This window comes from Hippoglossus hippoglossus, chromosome 21 (genome assembly GCF_009819705.1).
Source record: "Hippoglossus hippoglossus isolate fHipHip1 chromosome 21, fHipHip1.pri, whole genome shotgun sequence".
In the NCBI taxonomy this organism is placed as follows: domain Eukaryota; kingdom Metazoa; phylum Chordata; class Actinopteri; order Pleuronectiformes; family Pleuronectidae; genus Hippoglossus; species Hippoglossus hippoglossus.
The window spans coordinates 5,153,487-5,174,543 of NC_047171.1; the positions used below are offsets into that span (position 1 = coordinate 5,153,487).

Below are 21,057 nucleotides of genomic sequence, written 5' to 3' on the forward strand. Positions count from 1 at the left end.
AGATAAGACAGGTCATAAACCTCTACTGTCAAAGCAGTACACAACATTATGAACATTGAAAGATGATCAAATAACAAAATATAAAAACATGTCTCTATAGCTAGTAGTTAATTTTTATTTTCTTTGCAGTTTAGGTTATTTAATGACCGTAAGCTCTCAAGTACTGGTCCCCTGTCTGTCTGTTTGTGTACAACATTACCTCATGTACCCAGAGCCGTTTGATGACGCAGAGCTCATCTGCAGTCTCTGGCCGGGACAGGCAGATGCCCTGGATGACCCGGGAGACGTCTCGCAGATTGAACAGGTAATGAGACTTGGTGGGAGTGGGTAGCAGGTTCTTGGTGGCTTCTTGGTACACGGACACGGTGCTGTGGACGATCTGCGAGGTCAAATCTGTAAAGGGCTCGGGGAAAGCAAACCTGTGGATAAAATGGTTGATTCAGTTTTTTGGGGTGAATTAACTGAATGAACACTTTCTTTGTCTTGTCTTATCTGTCTTATATTATGCTATAGCCTAGCTCCATCTCTATTCTGGTGAGAATCGTTTGCCTTGTGTGGAAAAACAGGCTCCACGTTGAAATTCTAGATGACGCACCACTGCAGCGAGGCTTCAACTGCACTTTTTCACCTTAAAATAGCAGCTAGGGAAAATGGTGCCACTTTCATTCCCACTCCTGTCGCCAAACGCCAAAACTGTAACTTAAGTACCTTCCTGTGAGTGTGTGTGTGTGTGTGTAACTGACATGACAGTCCGCAATTTAAATTGCCAGATTTAGGTCCAGCAATTTCTAGAGTGATGCCAACTTTAGATCAGTTAAAAGACTTAGAACGCTTAGATGCTAATCTGCTAGTTGAAGAAGCGTTGGGTCAAACATCTGTCACATGCTAAACACTGAAATGAAAAGATATGGTAAAAAAAAAAAGACCAGACATCATCTTCTGTGCTGCAGAGAAGCTCAATAGATTATTAGTACTCAGAGGATTTGGTTATGAACACAAAATACCGTATGTTGAAATGCCAGTCCATGATCCTGGAGAAGATCGTGTACATCGTCTTCTCATCGAAATCATTAATGGTAATCATGTTGAAGTGGCGCAGGTAACGAGGAGTGACCGGGTTCCGCCCTCCACCTAAAGAATAAGCAGAACAGAAAACGTTTTAAAATGTACTGGAAGTATGTGAGGGCCTTTCTCTTACGGCTGGTAGCTGGCTCAGTGGACAGGGGTGCACTCAAGCGTACATGGCTGGTTGTATTGGGAGAGGAAGTGCAATTTGTAAGCACCTTAAGGCAGCGGGGACACAACACAGCAGGTAGTGGCTGGTTTGTGACATCGTCTCGACAGCACTTGAGCAGCATTTAGTGGCCAGTTCCATTCTGTCCACCAATCTAAGGCTTTGAAACTGTGTCACTGATGCTGTTCGTAAACTATAGGGCTGCTACAGCTGCTCCTTACCAGGTGGCCCCATAGCACATATGATCTGGATATCCACCAGGTTGATCATGGAGCAGTTCTTCGTGTCGTACCAGTTCCAATGGTCCAGCCACTGTCGCAGCAGCTCCACGGGTGGCTGGGCACCGTAAACCTCCCTGGCTGGCATGTTCACATCGTCCACAAACACCACCTGATCAAATGTAACAGTGTAAATGGAAATAAAATTAAAACCACACTGATTTATGTTAAGATGCACATTTTTTCACAGCTGCATATCAAAATAACACCATTAAGTGAATACAAATCTTTAAAAATGCAACATCTCAGTGACTCGCCTCATTGATATGAATGTTTACTGGAAAATAAATGAAGCATACCAACATAAAACATCACATGAACCTAATGAGGAGGGTTTACCATTTTCTTTCCCAGTGGAGGGCCGAACACTCCCTTGCGCCGCTTATCCAGCTTGGACATAATTATGTTCTGGGTCTGAGCAGCTGTAGTCTGGGCTGAGAAGTTGATAAATAATGGGCTGTACACGTCCTTCTGCAGCTGATTCAATAGGAAGTCCTGGGTAATAGATATTTGAAATATGAGCACAGGTTATCGTCAAATCAATTGTACAGAAGTACAGTACAGTACCGTATACTACCATGAATATTAACAATAATTCAAAATGGTGACAGGATGCAACAAAAAAAAGACACTAACTAATAACATGAGTCCTGTATGTCAAAAAACTGGATAATTATGTGAGAGATATAAGATATTCTGAGAACTTAAAGTGACTTAAGAAGGTGTGCGGATGTCATTGACTTAATTCAAGAATTAAATGTAATCAAGGTACTAACACGGTTAATAACCGCAGGCTTCAAAAAAAAGAAAAAGCTCATTACATTGAAGGTATTTCACTCTATTCTCAAGACACCTTACACAGGTTGAGTGCATAAAAAATGATGATTTCCATTCGGGTCCTGGCAAATGGTTGTGATAAGCTTTAAAATCTAATTAAATGTGGCAATTAGTATGTATTTCATTAGATAAAAATTGGATCTCAGTTAATATCCCTGAAAATGACTTGAAATGAAGTAGGAAATTAGTTGCCCTCCGAGGACATGTTCCAAAGTGATGTTCTGTAGGTCAAAAGGGTAAAAATCAATGAATTTTAGATTTTCCACGAGAGGCTTACAAAAGGGCCTTTTTACTATAAGCTAAAGGGGGCTTTTTATGAAGGTCATTTGATAAATGGAGGGCCTTCTCCTTTTTGTTTGAACAGAGAACACAGAGCAGAGAACACAGACGCCGGTGAGTTAATCATAGTTTTATCTACTTTCATGGTACTTATTACTATGTACCACCTGTATGTTCAGAGCACACGGCCGGGCTTCTCCTGAGTGCATGTGAACAAGCATGCACACGGCGCTCACGCACATGCCTGGGAAATCGTGGGTAATGAGCTGTATAATTGAAGTGGGCTTTGCGATGTGAATGATCACAGGATGCAGCCGAGGTGCATCGCCATCCTCTTCTTGTGTGAATTACAAACCAGAGGCACAGCTTGTGTCTGCCTCACTTCAGAGTATTCCGGCGGTGTGTGATGGAGAGTTGTGTATGTTTGTCTGACGGTGCTGGTGCCGGCACAGCGCCAGTCACATTCTTTATGGTCTGCGTGCTGGTGCTGCTTTATCACTCCCGCTAGATTTCCCCAATGAGATGATCTCTACGCTCCCCAGTGTCCCAGGTTTGAACACACTAATGGATGAACTAATGAAGGGAAGGGAAGGAAGGGGGATTAGTCCTTGATATAAATAGCCAAGGGGTCTGCTGAGAGACACCAGCTTCACACCTGGTGCCCGTAGCTGCATCGCTTCCATATTTGTGTGTTCAGGCACTTTGGAAAGGAGTGTCGACTCATCCCATGGAATGATCTTCCTTGTAGCATTTAGATGTGAGCACTTGACCGCTCCACATTAACTGACGTAACTCTGTCTCTTCATGATTGGACACACTGCTCTGACGTTGGGGCAGAAGCTTCTGGTCAAATATTCATCATCTCTCTCTCGCTCTAGAGTGCTTTCGTTCAAGGCTACTGAAAATATACAGGAGTATCACTTAAAATGGGGCCAGTGCCGCTCTTATATATATATCAAGTACTTAATGCTGCTTCCAGCTATTAAAAATAACCTTAACCTGTTGCATTAAATATATCTGAATGAGATATTAATATCAATTAAGAGACAGACCATTGGAACTCTGGTTGAAAAGCACTGAAGTAGATTTATACAATTTGTGTGACTCACTTTTTTTCCGTCTCTCTTTCTGTTTTTTGTATTTTCTCTCTGGTTGTGGTTGTTTTGTTATTACCAGGCCATATCGATGTGATACACTCATCTGTGACTGATTATTTGTAAAGATTTTGTTATTCGCAAAGACAATTTATTAGTAATCATAAAAAAAAAAAGATGTATATGTATGTATAAGCATGTGGGGGCGGGGTTTCATATTCCTTTCGGTGGTTTCCTGCTATTCCACTGATCGACAGTTGGTGGTGCCGAGAAATAGACGGCAAAGGTCGGAAAGTAAAAGTACTATCTGGTAAATGTAGATGTAAACGAGGGACAAAACAATACACAACTCACAGTAATGTAGACGCTCTTGCCGGTGCCCGTGGGGCCGATGAAGATAGTGGGCCTCTGGTGGGTGACGAGGAGCTCCATGAGCGCCATGCAGCGCACCGTGTTCTCAGTGGGACAATGATCTCGTTGAACTGCGCAGGCTTTGCATATGGGGGGAGCAGTCTTTAGCTCATCCGTCCACAGCTCCCACCTGCCCGCGCCCTGAAGACAACATCTGTTTATTTGATTTTTGAAAAGCGGTGTGGAAATATAACAGAACAAGCACACAGGCACTTCACATACGTAGAAAGGTGTAGTATCCTTGGTGGAGCTAGGATTTGTTCTAAATCAGGGGCCATATAAAGGGCCATAATTTACGCAGATCAAATGTCCAACATCCATGCACGCTCCCTGATTCAGTAAGATGCACATTCAAATGTCATTTCTTGTTTTGTGTTAACTCTAGAGCTTTGAGCAAAGCCTCACGTCATTCAATATATTTTGAAAATTGTCCACATTTTAAGCGCATTTAGAAAGATAAGAGATCTTTTCTTAACACGTTGTCATATATATTGATTGCATCTGTTTAATAAAATCGGAATATTTTTCCATAGGGGCTTCCTCTTTCTGCCGTTCACTAGTTAAGAGACTCTCCGAAGCAGCATGAGGAGGTCTCTGCTCATACGGGGGGGGGAGAAGGAGGATTTCAGATGAGAAATTTGATTTTAAGATTTGCATTTTAGATATAAAAAGGCTACTGTGCTGCCACTCAACCAAAACATACCAGGAAGCCCACGGGCTCATAATATCTAGTCTTTGACTGTAAATACGAATATTTGCAAAGAAATGGATTTTGCATATATTGCGGGCTACAAAAACACACAGGCATTTGTACATTAAAGGTGTCTAACATGATTTTCAGAATTGATTCATATCCATTGGTATTTTTCACTGCAATTCCATTTAGCTCCTCCAGTTTCAGGTCCCAGGTCTTACTGGTAGACTAAAAAGAGCCCATCTTATATACCCACTCCCGTGAAGTATGTGTTTCTTTTCCTTTAGAGTGAAAACATTGCTTTGTTCATCATCCTCCGTGATAAAGATTGAATTTACTGGCAGCAAATTCAAGGCAGGTGGAGAAATGTGACGGAGACTGAAGAACGACACTTCATAAAGGTCAAACCCAGAAGGAACGCGAGCTTCATTCTTCAAATAAAATGTACAAGTGCTCTGTCACTCTGTCCAGTCCACAAGTGCCTGATGTAGACGGGGCTCTCCCCTGTGCTTAATGTCAGTGATTGAGACAAAGATAGTGTAAACACAAATAATGTATAATAAAACCATCTGTAGTCTCCATCGTGTGGGAGAGATATTTCGTTTTGGTCCAGTTCTAAAGACGGAATAATATAAAAACACAACTAAACCCCCCCCCCCCCCCCCACACACACACACACACACACACACACACACACACACACACACACATTTTTCCATAAGCAGCTCATTAAGACGGAAGTCATAAATTTCAAAATGCTTCTTGAGACCTGCACAGGGATCAGTGACAGACCTACCTCTTTAATGAAGCGATATTGGTAGACTGTTCCCTCGGTGGGCAGGGGAACCGTCAGCTGTTTACGTGGGGCCTCCACAGGGGCCAGTATGCCGTGGCAGGCCCGGGTGTCCTTACTCAGAGGACCGCTCAGTAGCTCCCTCGCCACTGCGTCGAACTTGAGCCGGCCCGAGTCGTCACAGCTGGCGCCCACGGACCACACCAGGCAGAAGACACAGATGCCCTGTGTGAGAAGGACAAAGGTTTGAATGGTTTCGTTAGTGTCAACTGCTGCAGGGAGGCCATTGTGAAAAAGTGATTTCATCTTTTATCTTCACTTCATCAGTGACACTTTAAGTAGCATTATAAGAATATGTAAATTTTCTGTATCTATAGAGCTTTTCTAGTCTTGATGACCAGTCAAAGTGCTTTTACAGCGATTTGGGACGGGGATCCAATAGAATCAAACTGTCGATCTGCTCCTCTTCCTCCGGAGCTTCAATCACTGCAGGTGCATGTTTTGTTTGAATCTTGATTCGAATCCCGAGTTTGCATGTTCTCATTTCCCCCTCTTTGTGTGGGTTTGCTGTGGGAACTCCGCTCCACAGTCCAGAGGTTTTAAGTCGACCATAGGTTCGAATGTGAGTGTGAATGGTTGTTTGTCTCTGTATCTGACAGCTCTGCGATACACTGGTGCCTTATCCAGGGAATACCCCACCCCACCTCCAATGTCAGCTGGGATTGGCTCCAGCCTCCTCCCGCGAAAGGATAAGCGTTATAGCCATTACATTAAATTACATGACATTTAACTGACGCTTTCATCCAAAGCGACTAGTGCATTTAACATCTATGAGGAGCCATTCAGGGTTCAGCATGTTGCCCGAGGATACTTTGACATGGGGCGGGATTCGAGACACCGACCTCCTGGTTGGAGGACGACTACTTAGCCACAGCCGCCCTCATATTATCATATTTTAAATACATGAGGAACAACCCCCAAAATGAACAGATCAATGTTTAAGATGGGCTTTGTACAGTGAGAGAAAAGTATTAAAACAGACACCAGCTCACTGTAACGAAAGCCAAACTTGATGAATCCCTGTGCACAGATGGGGTTTGCAATTAACAAATCGTTTAAAATGTACAGCAACCATGTAAACATCTCCGCCAGTGTACAGATTATATTATGAGACAAAAAAGCAGAATCCACAGAGAAGAGATGTCTTTGTTGGAGAAAACAGCAGGAATAGTGTAGGAATTGGAAATGAGGCTTAGCAGCCTCATGATAGCTCCTGCTGTTAAAGGGCTGATTAATTCAACACTTTGATAATGACTGGCTGAGAAACATGGGAGAGGAGGTTGAAAGGCATTCATCAGTGCAGTGTGCCATGGGGGGATAATAGCAGTGCTTTCAAAAGACATGATTCAGAGGCAAAAAAAAGAAAAATCAATTGGAACTCATGCAGGGGGCAGAAGAAAGGGCTCATCTGCTAAAACTTTTCTGCTCTTTGTGCGTCTGTGTGGAAGCATTTCTGATGAGGACAGTATATTTAAAGTGGAAAGACGGGCTGTGTGGTGAATACTGTATATTCATAGTTGTTTGGTAAAATAGAAAGGTTTTGAATGTAATGTCAGCTGTAACATTTTCAGTTGATAACTCCCAGTCTCAATTAAGTTTAAAATAACTCAATCCAGCTACAGATAGCAGACTGGAATGTATTCTTTTCCAATTTAATTTTACAGCTAAATAATATTTTCATCTGACAATAAGACATTTTTTGAAATGTATAAATTTGCTTTAGTTTGAATGTATATTAGTTATTTGCACAATTTGGGAATTAAATGTGTACCCAACACTAATAAGGAATGTTGTTCTCAAAGTTTTAAAGCTGTTGTTGGGACGGGTTGGGAAGATTTCTCCAGTAGATGTGTTGTGTATTTGTGTTGTGTATTGGCTCATCACACAGAGCTGCCTTCTTTCAGTGACTAACTCCTGCTTTCTTATGCCGTTCAGTCTAGCGAACCAATCATTTTTCCTATCAAACACAGTTTCTCCCTGTGTGCAAGTCCTTTGTGTTTGCTTCCACTATTGCGTTATGCTTCCACGAGCAAAACCTTAGACTAACTACGTCAATGCAATGCAAAATAAAACTTGACATTCCCAGTTGCTTAAAAAAAAAAAAAATTCAGTCTCACGATATTCTGAGCATAAAGAGATGTTCTGATCCCCAACAGCATAAAAACTGCTGGGGAGTTCGATTTTTTTGTTTCCCAATAATGTTCGTTGACGCTGTCAAATCACAGCTGTCTTGGATGTCAGTTTAGTTTTTGTTTGTTTGTTTGTACTGTATCGTAACTTCCAGTCTGGCGAGAACGCTGTACTACATGTTGCATCATGTACGTACATATAAAAGACTTAAGAAACAGGAATGAAACAGGAATGAAACAGGAATGAAACAGAGGCATGGATGTGTTCACAGTTTTGACCCATTCACACAGACACATTCATACAGTGCATCTATGTGCAGCTCTTTTACACATCACTCACACACTGCCAGGGGCAATTTGGGGTTCAGTGTCTTCAGCACGTGGAATGGGATCAAACTGTCGACCTTCTCGTTGAAATGGACAAACCGCTCTTCCTCCTGAGCTTCAACCACAGGTTTTAAGTTAACTGTATAGAGTGGGTAGTTTTTAAATTATGACAGACCATTTCCATTCGTAGGCCTGCATTGAATAATGCCGTCTAATATATAATGTCAGATGTTTTTGATGGTGAAGCCCACCGTGGGTTTACATGTTCATTTAATATGTTTCTATTGCTGATAATACTGTAATAATAAACAATGGTAGTAGCAGTCATATAGTGACTGTGGACACAAACCTCCAACCAGGAGCAAACATCCGTCTCGTTCATGCTCTTCATCTTTTCTTCATCATGAAACTCATCCATCATGCAGTCCATCAGATTCATTAGGGACTTGACAAGATTGGTGTCAGAGGTTGGGGACAGCTCCTGAAATCAAGCAACAAAAAAAAAAAAGATAACATCAGAAATTTGAAAGAAACGATTGGACCAATAACCTGTGGAGGTTTCCCTTTGGAATAAAAAAGAAAATATTGTTCATTTGCAAGCAGCTGCTGTGTGACAGTATTTCCTGAGGATGGTTCAGCACCTTGGTAGCCTTTCGAATGAGCTGTATGCAGGGTGGCAGCATGCGGTCGAAGAGGCCAGCGATGAGGTCTCTGTGCGTGGCACTGACTGTGGCTGGCAGCGTGTTGAGCCAGGACAGCATAAGAGGCCTCCAGCCCAGCATATGTGGCTCCATGTAGATCATACCACAGCGAGACACCTGCCACAAACACACATCACACCTGATCACACACTCATCTATGCGAGTGGCACAGTAAAGAACATTTCAGCTGCTTTCAGACATGCACTGAAGTCTAGACATGTTCCTGAACTTTTCCAGAGGGGCTTTAAGTGAGAACTTGAACGTCTGAGTCAGTTGCTCTCAACGTTTTTCATATTTCAGGATGAAAAAAAGGTGCCGTACACGTCGAAACGCCAACTTGACAAGCTAATGAGATTTGAGAGCTTTTGGCATTGATGGCCGATGCCTGTGTTGATGTGCTGTGAATAAAAACACTGGATTCGGCAGCAGAGTTTAAACTTCCTGTCCTGCCTCCTCGTCTGAATGTTTCCAGAGTTCAGATGTGACAGCAGCTTTAGTTCAGATATGATCAGAAAAAAGCTTCAAACTAGGAAAAGATCTGTACTTTTCTGCCGTGACCCTCATCCCAAGTTCTTCAGGCTTAGAAAAAAAACAATAAACCTTCTTTTCATCATTTGTACTGTGAGCCTGTGTCCTGTGTTTGGGTTTTTACTCGTTAGATATAATGTAATACACATGAAAATATGGGTAGGGGAGAAAATGGGAAAAAAAGAAGGGTACGGTTTTAAGATAAATAACTTCCACAGACAAAGAGAGAAGGAGAGATCAACAAAGTACAAAAGGGACCGCGAACAAAGTAATCACTAAAACTTTGAAGCGTCTGCATTCAGCATGATGAAAGGAACAGATGCCCGGCTGTGGAGAATCATAAATAGAAGTCTGTTTAATAAAAAAAGTAGAGCCAGCTAGATGCATTCAGGGACATTGGGTTTTATCTCAAGGCATCTCTGTGTTGCCAGGACAATCCTTTGTTAAGACCTCTCAACAACAAACTGTAAGGAATGGTGGAATAATAAACTTTTCTGAATATACTGCTTGAAATCTAGACAAAGACTCCTGTTCATCCCAAAGGAGAGGGCTGTAACAACCTATGTTTTGCAAAGTTTGTCATTATTCTTGAGTATGTGGAATGGATGGTATGAACTTCCATTGTGTTATGCCCCCTCTGCGAAATATCATCACTGGCGAGTAAAGAGAAGTGACACTACAGGTTTGGCACATGATGGTCTACAACCTCCCCAGGAAAACAGATACCACGCCACTTTACATGAAAGGGGATAAAAAAAGGGGAAAAAGAGGATTGTGCTGTAATTTCATTTGGTTAGGACCCAGAAAGTCAAGGAATAGTTGTCTGAAAATCTACTCTACTCAAAAAATGTGTTTCTAAATAAGAACAGCAAGCCATTCTTGAAAACATCCAGCTATTGGAAACCATAACTGCATCTGCATCACTGTACACAAGGGGGTGCTCTTAATGGAGGTAAAGGTGCTTCTCACTGTGGCTGGTGAGGCCACCTCCAGGTCCATGGGCTCAAAGATGAGGCTCATTTGCGGGGACATCTGAATGATCTCGCCGCTCATCAGACACAGCTTCTTGTTGTCGTCGAGTACCGTGTTCATGTTCTCGATCCACACGGCATCAACCGGGCCGTCAAAGACGAGCCATTTTCTGTCAGGGCTCTGAGAGACAAAAAGAGATGAGACGGATGAACATTATTGGCCATCCTGGCGACCTCCGGGCTTATTTTTTTGTTTAACGTGGCAAAACCAGAGATGAACACATCATCATATCAGACAAACACAACCTAAAGAAGAGCTGTGTAAAAAAGTTAGTGCACAGAAAGTCGTGTTCTGCGCCGGGTCTATAAAGACGCTGCCTGTATCCTCTAATCACACAGGACATAATGCGTTTACTTCTCTCCCACTAAAAGGAATTATCCCTGTGCATTCTCTCAAGGTCACCAAATAACTCACGTGCATTGTAATCTAAGCGAAGGATGTTTTACTAAATGAATGAAATTAACACCTACACTGTCATAATGGAGGCGTCAATTCTCCAGTTAAATTTGCTGGCGAGAGCTGTGCTTTAAATTGATTTGTCGTAACGTGAACAAATGGATGTGCCTGGGCTGGGGCCATCTGGTGCTTGAGAGGGAAGAGTGTACGCTGTAATGTAATGATCTGACAGAGCGTAGGCACCGAAACAAAATGACATTGTGCATGCAAAGCGTTTAATACACCACACTGCTGCTGATTCCAGATCAACGCAGAGAAATTAGTAGAGTTCAATATGATGTCGAGGAAAACAGAGCATAGCCAAGGAAAGACTTTTGTCCAGGGAGGGAAGTGACTTTTTCTTTAAAAAAAAAACGAATTAGCTTTGTTCTTGTTCTCCACTTTCATTGTACACGTTCTGTCTCAGCTGTCACAACAACTCGTCGTGCTCCTTATTCGTTGACAAAGAAGAAAACAATTTGTAAAATGACAACTTTACACACAGACAATTTTTTTTAACTGACAAGTTCATTTGGAAACAATCTCTGAATAGGGCGAAACAAATGATTTTCCATTATGACATGCCTCCAACTGCAATCTGTAAATTATCTGGCCGTGTGTGTGCGGCGGTGAACGGACGTGATGGAAAGAGTTATTAAAAATCTAAATTTAACAAGACGGCAGTATTTTATTTTATTTACCCTGTCACTGCAGCTTTTCTCTCTAACAGCTTGAAATTAATTGGAACGTCGTGCCCTCTTCTTGCTGCACAGCTAACTGTAATATAAAACATGAGTGCACTGCACCTTTGCTTACACCCTAATGTGCCACTGGAGCAACGTGCTTTCAGGTTTTAATGGATGGTGAAAAGTGCAGCAGCACTTCCTCCAAGTGAATCAGCTCTGAATAATGGAGGAAGCAGCAGAATAATTCTACATGTCTATTGTGTGCCTACCAACGGGGTGGCACTCTCAGACGAGGTCGTGGTATTTATGCTTCTGCACAGGACCGCGTGGCTGAAGCAGAGATTTAACAAAAACACTTTTTGTTTTGATTGGTGACACAAAGTTGCTTCTATTGAGATAGTAAAGGTTGAAAGGAGACAAATTATGTTCATATTCAGGTTTGGGAATGAAATTGAGGTTATTACTTGAAAAGTTTAACATGCTCTCATGTTTAGAAAACAGGTTTCTTTCCTCATTGCTGCAGCTCCTCTTTTCAGCCTCTGTCTCTTTAATCCCCTTCCTGATAAAACCCCGTCGGCTCTGATTGGCCGCCCTCCTGCTCTCTCTATCCCTGGCTTTATTAAGGCCCTTGCCAGACTAACCACTTGCCTAATGCAAATGCACGACTCGCGGAAGTATCAGCCGGACTAATGAAGCTGTTAGTGAAGCTGCACCATCGATGTTTTCTGGGGGGGAGCAGACTTAGAGCCGTTTTAACTTTGCAGACCTTTAACATACACAAAAAAAAAGCACTTTAACACAGTATGATCAATATGTTTCTTCACATAGACGTTTCATTCACATTATCTTGGAGTAATTAAACCTCCATTATTCCTATAAATTATTTCAAGGCTTAAATTTGCCTGCTTTAGTAAAGAAGTGCAGAATAACTTTTAAATCAAGGATCTAAGAGGAGCTCAGTGGGTTTTGTTTGGCAGCCTGTTAAAACAGTACATGATTACCAGATGTACCAAAATGTATTACATGTGAACTTTGACTTTTTAGTTTGGTCAATGCCCCGCGCGCTAACATGAAGGAGGCTTGTACTTACATATCTATATCAAACTATTAGTCCAATACTAGTGGAGCCCATTAATTCAAATTAAACAACTAAATCTGTAACTTCACTTCAGTCTGAGGCCAAGATTTTAGGATTAGGGTCAACATATGTGATATTATTTGTAAATATACTGTACACACTATCAAGGACATGGAGAAACATGCAACATTATGGAAGGTGTTATAGCTCCCACAGATCCTTTGGGCATATCAGAGGTTGTGAATGATGAAATATTACATGAATATGTCAATTTTACCACATAGGATGTCAAAGTGAATGCCCGTTGCACAATTATACTGGATTTCAAGTGGTCTATATCCCCAAATTAATCATGAGAAGCCATCTTACCTGGGAGGCAGCAAAGGTTCTGTAGCTGACAGCGAGGATGCCATCGGACCACTCGTGAGAGACTGGGTCAAACTGGCCATAAAGCTGGCCCATGGTGATGGATTTGGGGTTGATGACGGTGATCTGCACCTGATTCTCATCCATGAGACCCTGTAAATGCAGTGACACATACAAACACACGTCATAAACATAGAGATATCATAAACTCAAGAGAAATGGATGCACTGGTTAGAGTTTTTCTCCCAAAAAACGGCAAAAACAAAGGAAAAAACGTGTTTGAATGAGCATGACGGCCGCTCGTTCGACTAACTTGTCGACGCCAAGACTCACAAATTGCTCACAGGATTACTGTCTGCGTGACAGGAGATCTGCTAACTGAGGAAGAGAAGCAAAAAAAACTGCGACAAAAGGCTTTTCAGACAAGGTGTCACTTTGAGTTAAAAACAATGAGAGTGCGAGCTGCCGACGGGAAGAAGAAAAAAACAATACAAAGAGGAGTGAGAGGGGAGAGGGGTTGGACATGATCAGTGGATGTGCAGCGACAAGGATGACTATGATAAATGTGGCGTTCCCAGGCGTTCCATCAGCAGGCCTTCATCCGTCTCCTTTGTGGGATGTCTCGCAGCCCTCAGCCATATACAACACGCCAGCCCTGCTCTTCTCCCGGAGATCGATAACTACTAAACAACGAATACAGCTCTGACAAATTGAATGGATGTGTTTACTCGGGACAAACATGTAGCTCGGATAAGCCTTGGATATTGATTATAATGCATATTTTTACTTGACATAAAAGTTAATTTTTTTTTCACAGATTGAATACTCCTAAGCCTCAGGGGACCCCATCCAAATTCATAATGAAGAACATTTAGAAATGCATGGTCAACCATTGGAATATAACATTCTTTTAATTAAATTTTCTGACGAATTGACCAGCCTTAAACCAGACATGAACAAAACAGATAAGTGGAACCTCAAGAACAACTACAGGAATAAAACCAAAAGTGGTTTAAAGTAGCTATTGATTAAGTAGCTGAGAAATAAATAAATAACCCAAAGCCTAATATGCCATATTTCTCAACTGCGTGTCTTTTCTAATCTAGAGTGTCCCCATTCTTCTACAGCCTGATTAGATTTAAACAGGGCAACAAACCTTTTCACAGACGTCATGAAGGGCAGCTGCCAGCACACGGTACGCGCTGGTCTTTCCTCCGAAGGGCTCACCCACCAGCATGAAGCCGTGCCTCACGATCATCATCTCATAGATCTGCAGGATTTTCTCTGCAAAGAAGTCGGTGACCTGCAGGTTCATGCGTTTGCAGTTTTCCTCAATGGCCTCCCGCAGGATGTGGTAGTCTCGATTTGGGAGCTTGACCCCCGGGAAGAGGTCAGAGGTGATACCCTGAGATGGAAAAAGGCAAAGTTGGTGGAGAACCGTGAATGTTGAATGAGGAAACATATAAAAACATACACAATCTATCTAATAATTCAAAGTAATCGACTTCACACTTCACAAAAAGTAGTCGACCAGTCGATTAATCCCAGGAGAGGATTTGTGTGAGAGAGATTGGACGTTTGATGGTCGGTGATAGGACGAGAATTACGTTATAATAATTATTAGAGAACTATGATAACTGTGGCTTGTCAACTTCATGTCAATAAGCTGCATGTCTGCTTTAGATGCCACCGCTGTATTACTGCTCCCTGCTGAACCCACAGCTGCACAACTAGTGCGACGACGTGTCAACTCGTAGTTTTGAACGTCGCCTCGTCGAGTAGTCTGCGAAACCCCTAGTTTATATTAAACACTACTTACAATGGAAACAAGTTTACTCGCACACAAAAACACATTCACCTTGAGGCGTTTCGAATGAGTACAAACGAATGAGAGACACACACACACACACATTTTCAAGTGAACTCTTCTGAGTCAAACAGACTTAAATTGTCCTTCGTTGTGAATCGTGGTTCCAAATGAACTGACTGGAATTAACATAGGCCGACATCAGTAGACGTGTTCCGCTGTATCAGTCAAGATGGGACTCTCCACTCTGTCGCACCTCAAATAGCTTCAGATCATGGGCCAGGAACTTGGGCAGATTGACATCGATAATGGATCTCAGCAACAGGGTGTCTTCATTGTCCTCGGGAAAGGTGAGCTGCCCCAAGGAGGAACGAGGAGAGGAAGAGAAAATAGTTAACATATAAGTAATGTATAAATAATAACAACATATAAGATTAAAAAACAGAGAGAACGAAAGCCATAAACAAAGGTATAAATAAAGATGCAACTGAGAAGTAATTATGAGGACTTAAGGGGCTTAATGAAGATATATTTCACTGTCAGATTCCTCTGTGCCACATGTAGTTCACAAACAATCACTCATCTGAATGTCATCTGATGAAAAAATGCCCACTGTTTGTACCATTACTCCTGCAGTGCATACACATTTTTTGGGATGGAATAATAAAGACATTTTTAATTGTGCATACAATCCAAGTATATATATTCTGAGGATGATGCAAGATATTACACTTATTGTTCAGCTCAACTGTGGAAACCTAATTAGGCCTCTCTTCTTACGATTTGTCTTTCAGTCGTATGATCAAAGATGGCTCTGCTCTATTAAAACGTCACTATAACAATACGAGACATCGAAAAATAACATGTTCATAGCGGTGGTGTGGTTCTGGTGAAACCAGCTGGAATTCTATCATATCACAGTCGATGTGTTTTGAGCTACGGTACCTTCAGGTTTCCGGCGGCGGTCAGCACGGACTTGACAGCTCTCATGCCGTAGTCGTAGTGATGCTGCGAGGACAGTTGCTCTGAGCAGAGTCGATAAGTAGCCACGATTTTCACAGACAGGGGCCGCGCAGTAACAAAGCCACAAGAGTAGAGCACAATCTCTGCGATCATTGCGTAGTCCGGCACCATCATAGCCACAGTCCTGAACAACGCCTGGTATGGAGAGAAGGTTTTACATGGAAAAGAGTTCTAACATATGGAGACAGGCATAAACAATATCTTAAAATTATAATAAAAACGATGAAAATCAAAATGATATATTTTTAAAAACATCACAGTTGGAACCTTTAACCTCCCCTTCCTGTTTTAAATTAAGTTTTTAAACATGTTAACATTTTAAGTATTTCCCCATTAACACTGCATTATACAAATGTCAGTCTGAGACAAAGGGATTCAAACAGACAGGGTTTATCACGTCACAAGCATAAGACACATTTTCAGGCGTGTTAGGATGGACGAGGATTTAAACCAATATTGAACCAAAACACTGATGTGGACAGATATCGGTTAAGTTTGAGAACGCCATGTTCTAAATGAAAACGTAGTGGTGTGGATGTAGACCCAGTCACGAGGAATAAAGGTGTAGAGTTACATTCAAGCCACTTTAAGACTATGAGGGGAATATTTTCATGTCACACCTTTTGAATATGTAATTTTTGTGAGTTTGAGGAACAAGAAAGAGGAGTGGGACTTTTAAATAGAAAACAATACCCAACAACCGATACTGTACCTTGAGGTTGTCTGGTAGCTCAGAGCGTCCAGCGTAGCCGGGGTTCATAGTAATGAACACGGCACAGGAAGGGTCGAGTTTCAGCTCTGTTCCTTCAAACAGCAGCATCTCAGCATGCGCAGCAATTCCTGGACACACAGAGTTACACTATAATGCATTTGAATGATTTTCACTCTGATGAAAACAGCTAATTTCTGTACTCCTCTGTATCCAGATGTCATATGCATATGTAATGTCATATGACAGAAGTATTTTCGTATATAGTTGCCTCATAAGATTTAATTGTAGCCACTGCCGGTGTCAAGGCTGCAGGTGGAGGCGATCCACTGGACCAATCGCAAAAGTTTTACAAACCCAAAATGGTAAACATAGGGCACAGGTTGAAAATTCCAAAACTCCCCTTAAACAGCAACGGACATAGAATTACAAGCTTCAATATTTCTCACAATAAAACCTATAGTTCACTCATTTTACTGAGAACTGTCCAACATACAACACCCTCCATCCGTGATTAAAGAAAGACTTGTGGCATACAAACAGCAGTAAACAATGATAATGGTAATCCCCGTTGGCTCGTGCATCTAACTCGTCATTTGATGCCCACAGCACATGTGAGAGACGTTGCTGTGCTGCAGTGAACAAAGCTACGCTAGAAGGTCAGCTGGCCGGTCTACACAGATTGCCTTAGCTTGGTGTCCTTGTAGTGTACGGTTTTGAAAAGCTTTTGTACTGATGGAAATGTGTCAGATTTGTCTGTGGTACACTGGCGGCTTACACAAAGATCAAGAAGAAGAAGAAGAAGAAGCACAAACCTCTCTGTATGGTGAGAATCTGTTGAGCCACCACTGACAGCACCTCCAAGTCTATGCGGTTGAACTCATCAAAGCAGGCCCACGCTCCGCAGGACAGAAGGCCCTGGTCACACACACACACACACACACACGCACACGCACGCACGCACACACACACACACACACACACACACACACACACACACACACACACACACACACACACACACACACACAAACCATTTCACTGTAAACAAAAGTCGATTTTTCTTCTTCTTCAATCATTCAGTGTGATTCCCACATTCCAGACTAAAACATAACTGTAATCATGTGACACTGATCATCTGCAGCAGAACTGGGGGGGGTGCAGTGAACATTATTATGAGACTCTTTGAAATGGTCAAAGTGCTCGATGGGTTTTTCCCTGGTAGAAATATCTGTTCTGGCACACTTCCATCAGAAAGACTGCATGTGGGGATATCTATTTCTAAATTAATCATAAGAAGTAAAAACCCTTTTTGAACGCTTCACCGATTCTGGGTGTGCGATTTCAAACAGAGGATGTTTAAGTTTAAATCACTGCTGTTACTAGTAAGATTCGGCCATAGCAGGAGAACTGACTCACTTTGAAGAATTTGCCCAGAGCGATGTAATCCAGTCCGTCGGAGCAGTTGAAGACCACACACTGCTTGGCCACGGCTTTGGCCAAGTCTTTGGTTGTCTCTGTCTTCCCGGTTCCAGCTGGGCCCTCAGGCGCCCCTCCCAAGTGCAGCTGGAGGGCACCGAACAAAGTGCTGAAGGAGGATCGAACAGACGGCACAAAGCTTACGGAGTGAGTTTCCCCATTGTAATAACTGTGCATATCTTCATCGATGTCAGAACAGGCTCAACTCCACCTTGCTGACAAAACATTTAGACTCGGGAATTGTTAAAGTGTCCGACAGTCTGGCTGCAGGGAAGCTCTTTAAAGCTCTGTTGAAATGGGTGGTAGATTTCGAGGCTTGTTTTGTAACTAGACCATATTTCCTTTTTTATTTTTCAAAATAAATGAAATGCACAATAAATACGATACAGCTCCCTTTAGCTGTCAAAACAGGATCAGTTATTTGCGGCAGTGATTCCACACAATGTGATTCTGCTTCATGTGGAATATGCGTAAACCGTACATGCAGGCTGTCAATCTCCTGCTCTACCACATACCACATCTATTGGATTCAGATCTGGTGACCGGATTGGCCACTGAACTCACTGTTACCGGTTTGAGACGACTTCTGCTTTAGGACATTGTTGTTATTGTGGCCATAAAGGGATGCACGTGGTCATGTGATTGGCTGAATTAGTTAGTTGCATGAAGAAGCAGGTGTACAGATGCTTGGTGAGTGTACATTTGCACCCGAAACCCATGTTCTCTCATCTCCAGTTACATTTTTTAGAAAATATCAGACTGGGAACTGATGATGGCGACTGTTCAGTAGCTTTACCGGTAGCAGCGGTCGGTGAGAGGGGTTATAACCAGACGTGGTGTGTTGCCTAGGTACTCATAGCCGTAACGCAACCCAGCATTGATCATCTTGGTCTCAAGGTGGTTTTCCTGTTCAGGGTGAGATGCAGAATTCAGAGGTCAGTCACATGGAGGTAAATAATTTCATCATCACCTTGAGTAAGCAGTGTGGCCCCTATGGCTCTCTAAGCACAAAATCCCCCACACCTTCTACCTACCACCCAGTAGTAGCGCAACTGGCTGAGCCACTCAAAGTCATTTTCATCGCTTATTCCCTTCTGCACCAGCGTGGCCAGCACGTCCCTCGCATGGACGTCCAGCACGACGAGGGCTCCGAGGGTCACCCGGTTTTGCTTGGACAGCGTGCCACGTACGAGTCCCACGATGTCGTCAATCTGTCTGTTGTTCTGCTCCAGGTAGGTGTGTAGGGCCTGGGGGAGCGAGGCAGTGTTTAAAAAGAAGGAGGCGGGGAATGGCAGGAGTTTATCGAGACAAGGAGAGGCTGCTATTAAGACCCCATCGAAAAACTAAAGGTCACAAATTTGATCCGTGAAACAACTACCAAGTCCGACACTATCGAGACATCCAAGACTTTTTACTTCTTTCGTGAGAGCTGCTGCTGGTGGGGCATGACCTACACCCTATGAAGTGTCAGGAGGTATATCAAGAGAAAAACATCACCGGTGATACAAAGGGGGGTTACTGCCAAACACCATTATGCCGCATCCAGGCTGTGGCAGCAGACGTCTTCTGGCTATATCAACTAAATGTGACAGATCTATTTAAGTCTGTAGTTCTCACTTAAACTAGCTGTTAAATTCATAGTCACCGAAACAGCAGTAGGTGTTGTGAAATAATAATCTCAGGCTTTTCACACACAGTCAGGGATTTATTTTTTCCTGACTGTAATACCATGTTTTTTAATACTGAACAAACGTAGGCTTTCTGAAATTAAACATCTGAAAATCCCAGGAAACAATATAAAATACTTTATGTGACGAAAAAGGAAATTACCTCAGGAGTACATACAATATAGATCCTGTGATTCAGAATACACACTGTACATGGAATGCGTGTAAACAGTTGCAATAAAGAGTTGCTCACCTTCTGTCCTGAACTGATGGCTTCATGTATATCCTTTGTCCAGTAGACCTGTGAGACACACAGCACAGTCTGGCCCGGCCACGCCCGCACCCAGTTTGTCCTCACCTCTTTGGGGTATGCCTGGATTGCCTCGCCAATCACCTGCAATGACAAATCCTATAGGTTTCTGTATCATGAGGGACGATATGAAGGATACAGGGGGACGCCTTGAATGTGCATGTCCCGTTTGGTTGGCATGGATTTGTTTGGTTGCACGTATGAGTGAAAAGAAAATAACAACTAGAAGGACACCCAGAGAGCGGCTGATTGGCCACTTTATTTTCTTATTACATATATATTCTGATCTGATTGGCTATGTTAATCAATCTATAATGGTGCATTTGATCTGATTTTCCTCTCTCCTCCTTTATTTTTGTATTTGTGCTCTAAACTGTGTGATCTTCAAATTGCGTTTAATTGTTTCCTGTCCCTCAATTTTGGTTTTCGCTAATGCTAATGGTTCATAGATATATTAGCACTCTACACAAGTCAGATTTGTTTCATAAAGATCTCTGCATTTGTAATTGAGAAATTCACAAAAATGTGAAATGACTTTATTGAATCCACTCCAAAAGTTAAAAGGCTCTTCTTTGGCCCATACCCCGTCCTTCTACCATGTTTTAATAAAATTGGTAAAAGTAGTTTTTCGGACAATCCTGCACAAAGTCAGACAAACGACAAAGAAAACGTATGGGCAGGGGTAATAAAGCACCTTGTGCAGTGAGGCAGTCATGCCGTTCTCTAGCTCCAGAAGCCACTTCTCCACCTGGCCCCTGGCTCTGGAGGTCGAGATGATGTCCAGCAGCTGCACCACCTCCCCCTCGCTGCTCTTCATGTGAGTGATGTCCAGCCCGTCAGTGAACACCACACTGGCGATGCCTTCAAAGCACTTCTTCAGATGGGGCTGCACGCTGGAGGAGATAGAGAGGGAAGAAGAAGGGAATCACTGTGTTGCTGTCTAACGTCTATAGTAAGTATGAGCTTATATTAAAAGTGGTAAGAGACATAAGAGAGAGAAGAGCCGTTCAACTTCTCTAAATAATAAGGAAAGGAGCTTCAATGCTTCCAAGCATATTGGAAACACCTGAAAGGAGGAAATGCTGTCCCACTTTGCCGTA

The 21,057-nt window shown here is 42.5% G+C and overlaps 1 protein-coding gene across 1 annotated transcript in view; it reads right to left on the reverse strand.

The window, feature by feature from the left end:
* The window catches only part of dnah7 (dynein, axonemal, heavy chain 7), a 66,610-nt gene that overhangs the window by 29,299 nt on the left and 16,254 nt on the right, over positions 1 to 21,057 (reverse strand). Inside the window, 20 exon segments of the mRNA XM_034574703.1 lie at positions 200 to 419; positions 1,005 to 1,131; positions 1,456 to 1,624; positions 1,852 to 2,007; positions 4,077 to 4,274; positions 5,624 to 5,845; positions 8,486 to 8,617; positions 8,778 to 8,954; positions 10,335 to 10,517; positions 12,966 to 13,115; positions 14,119 to 14,367; positions 15,026 to 15,124; positions 15,715 to 15,927; positions 16,505 to 16,632; positions 17,317 to 17,419; positions 17,921 to 18,089; positions 18,777 to 18,886; positions 19,015 to 19,227; positions 19,901 to 20,041; positions 20,652 to 20,850. Coding sequence (XP_034430594.1) covers positions 200 to 419; positions 1,005 to 1,131; positions 1,456 to 1,624; positions 1,852 to 2,007; positions 4,077 to 4,274; positions 5,624 to 5,845; positions 8,486 to 8,617; positions 8,778 to 8,954; positions 10,335 to 10,517; positions 12,966 to 13,115; positions 14,119 to 14,367; positions 15,026 to 15,124; positions 15,715 to 15,927; positions 16,505 to 16,632; positions 17,317 to 17,419; positions 17,921 to 18,089; positions 18,777 to 18,886; positions 19,015 to 19,227; positions 19,901 to 20,041; positions 20,652 to 20,850 — 3,358 coding nt within the window.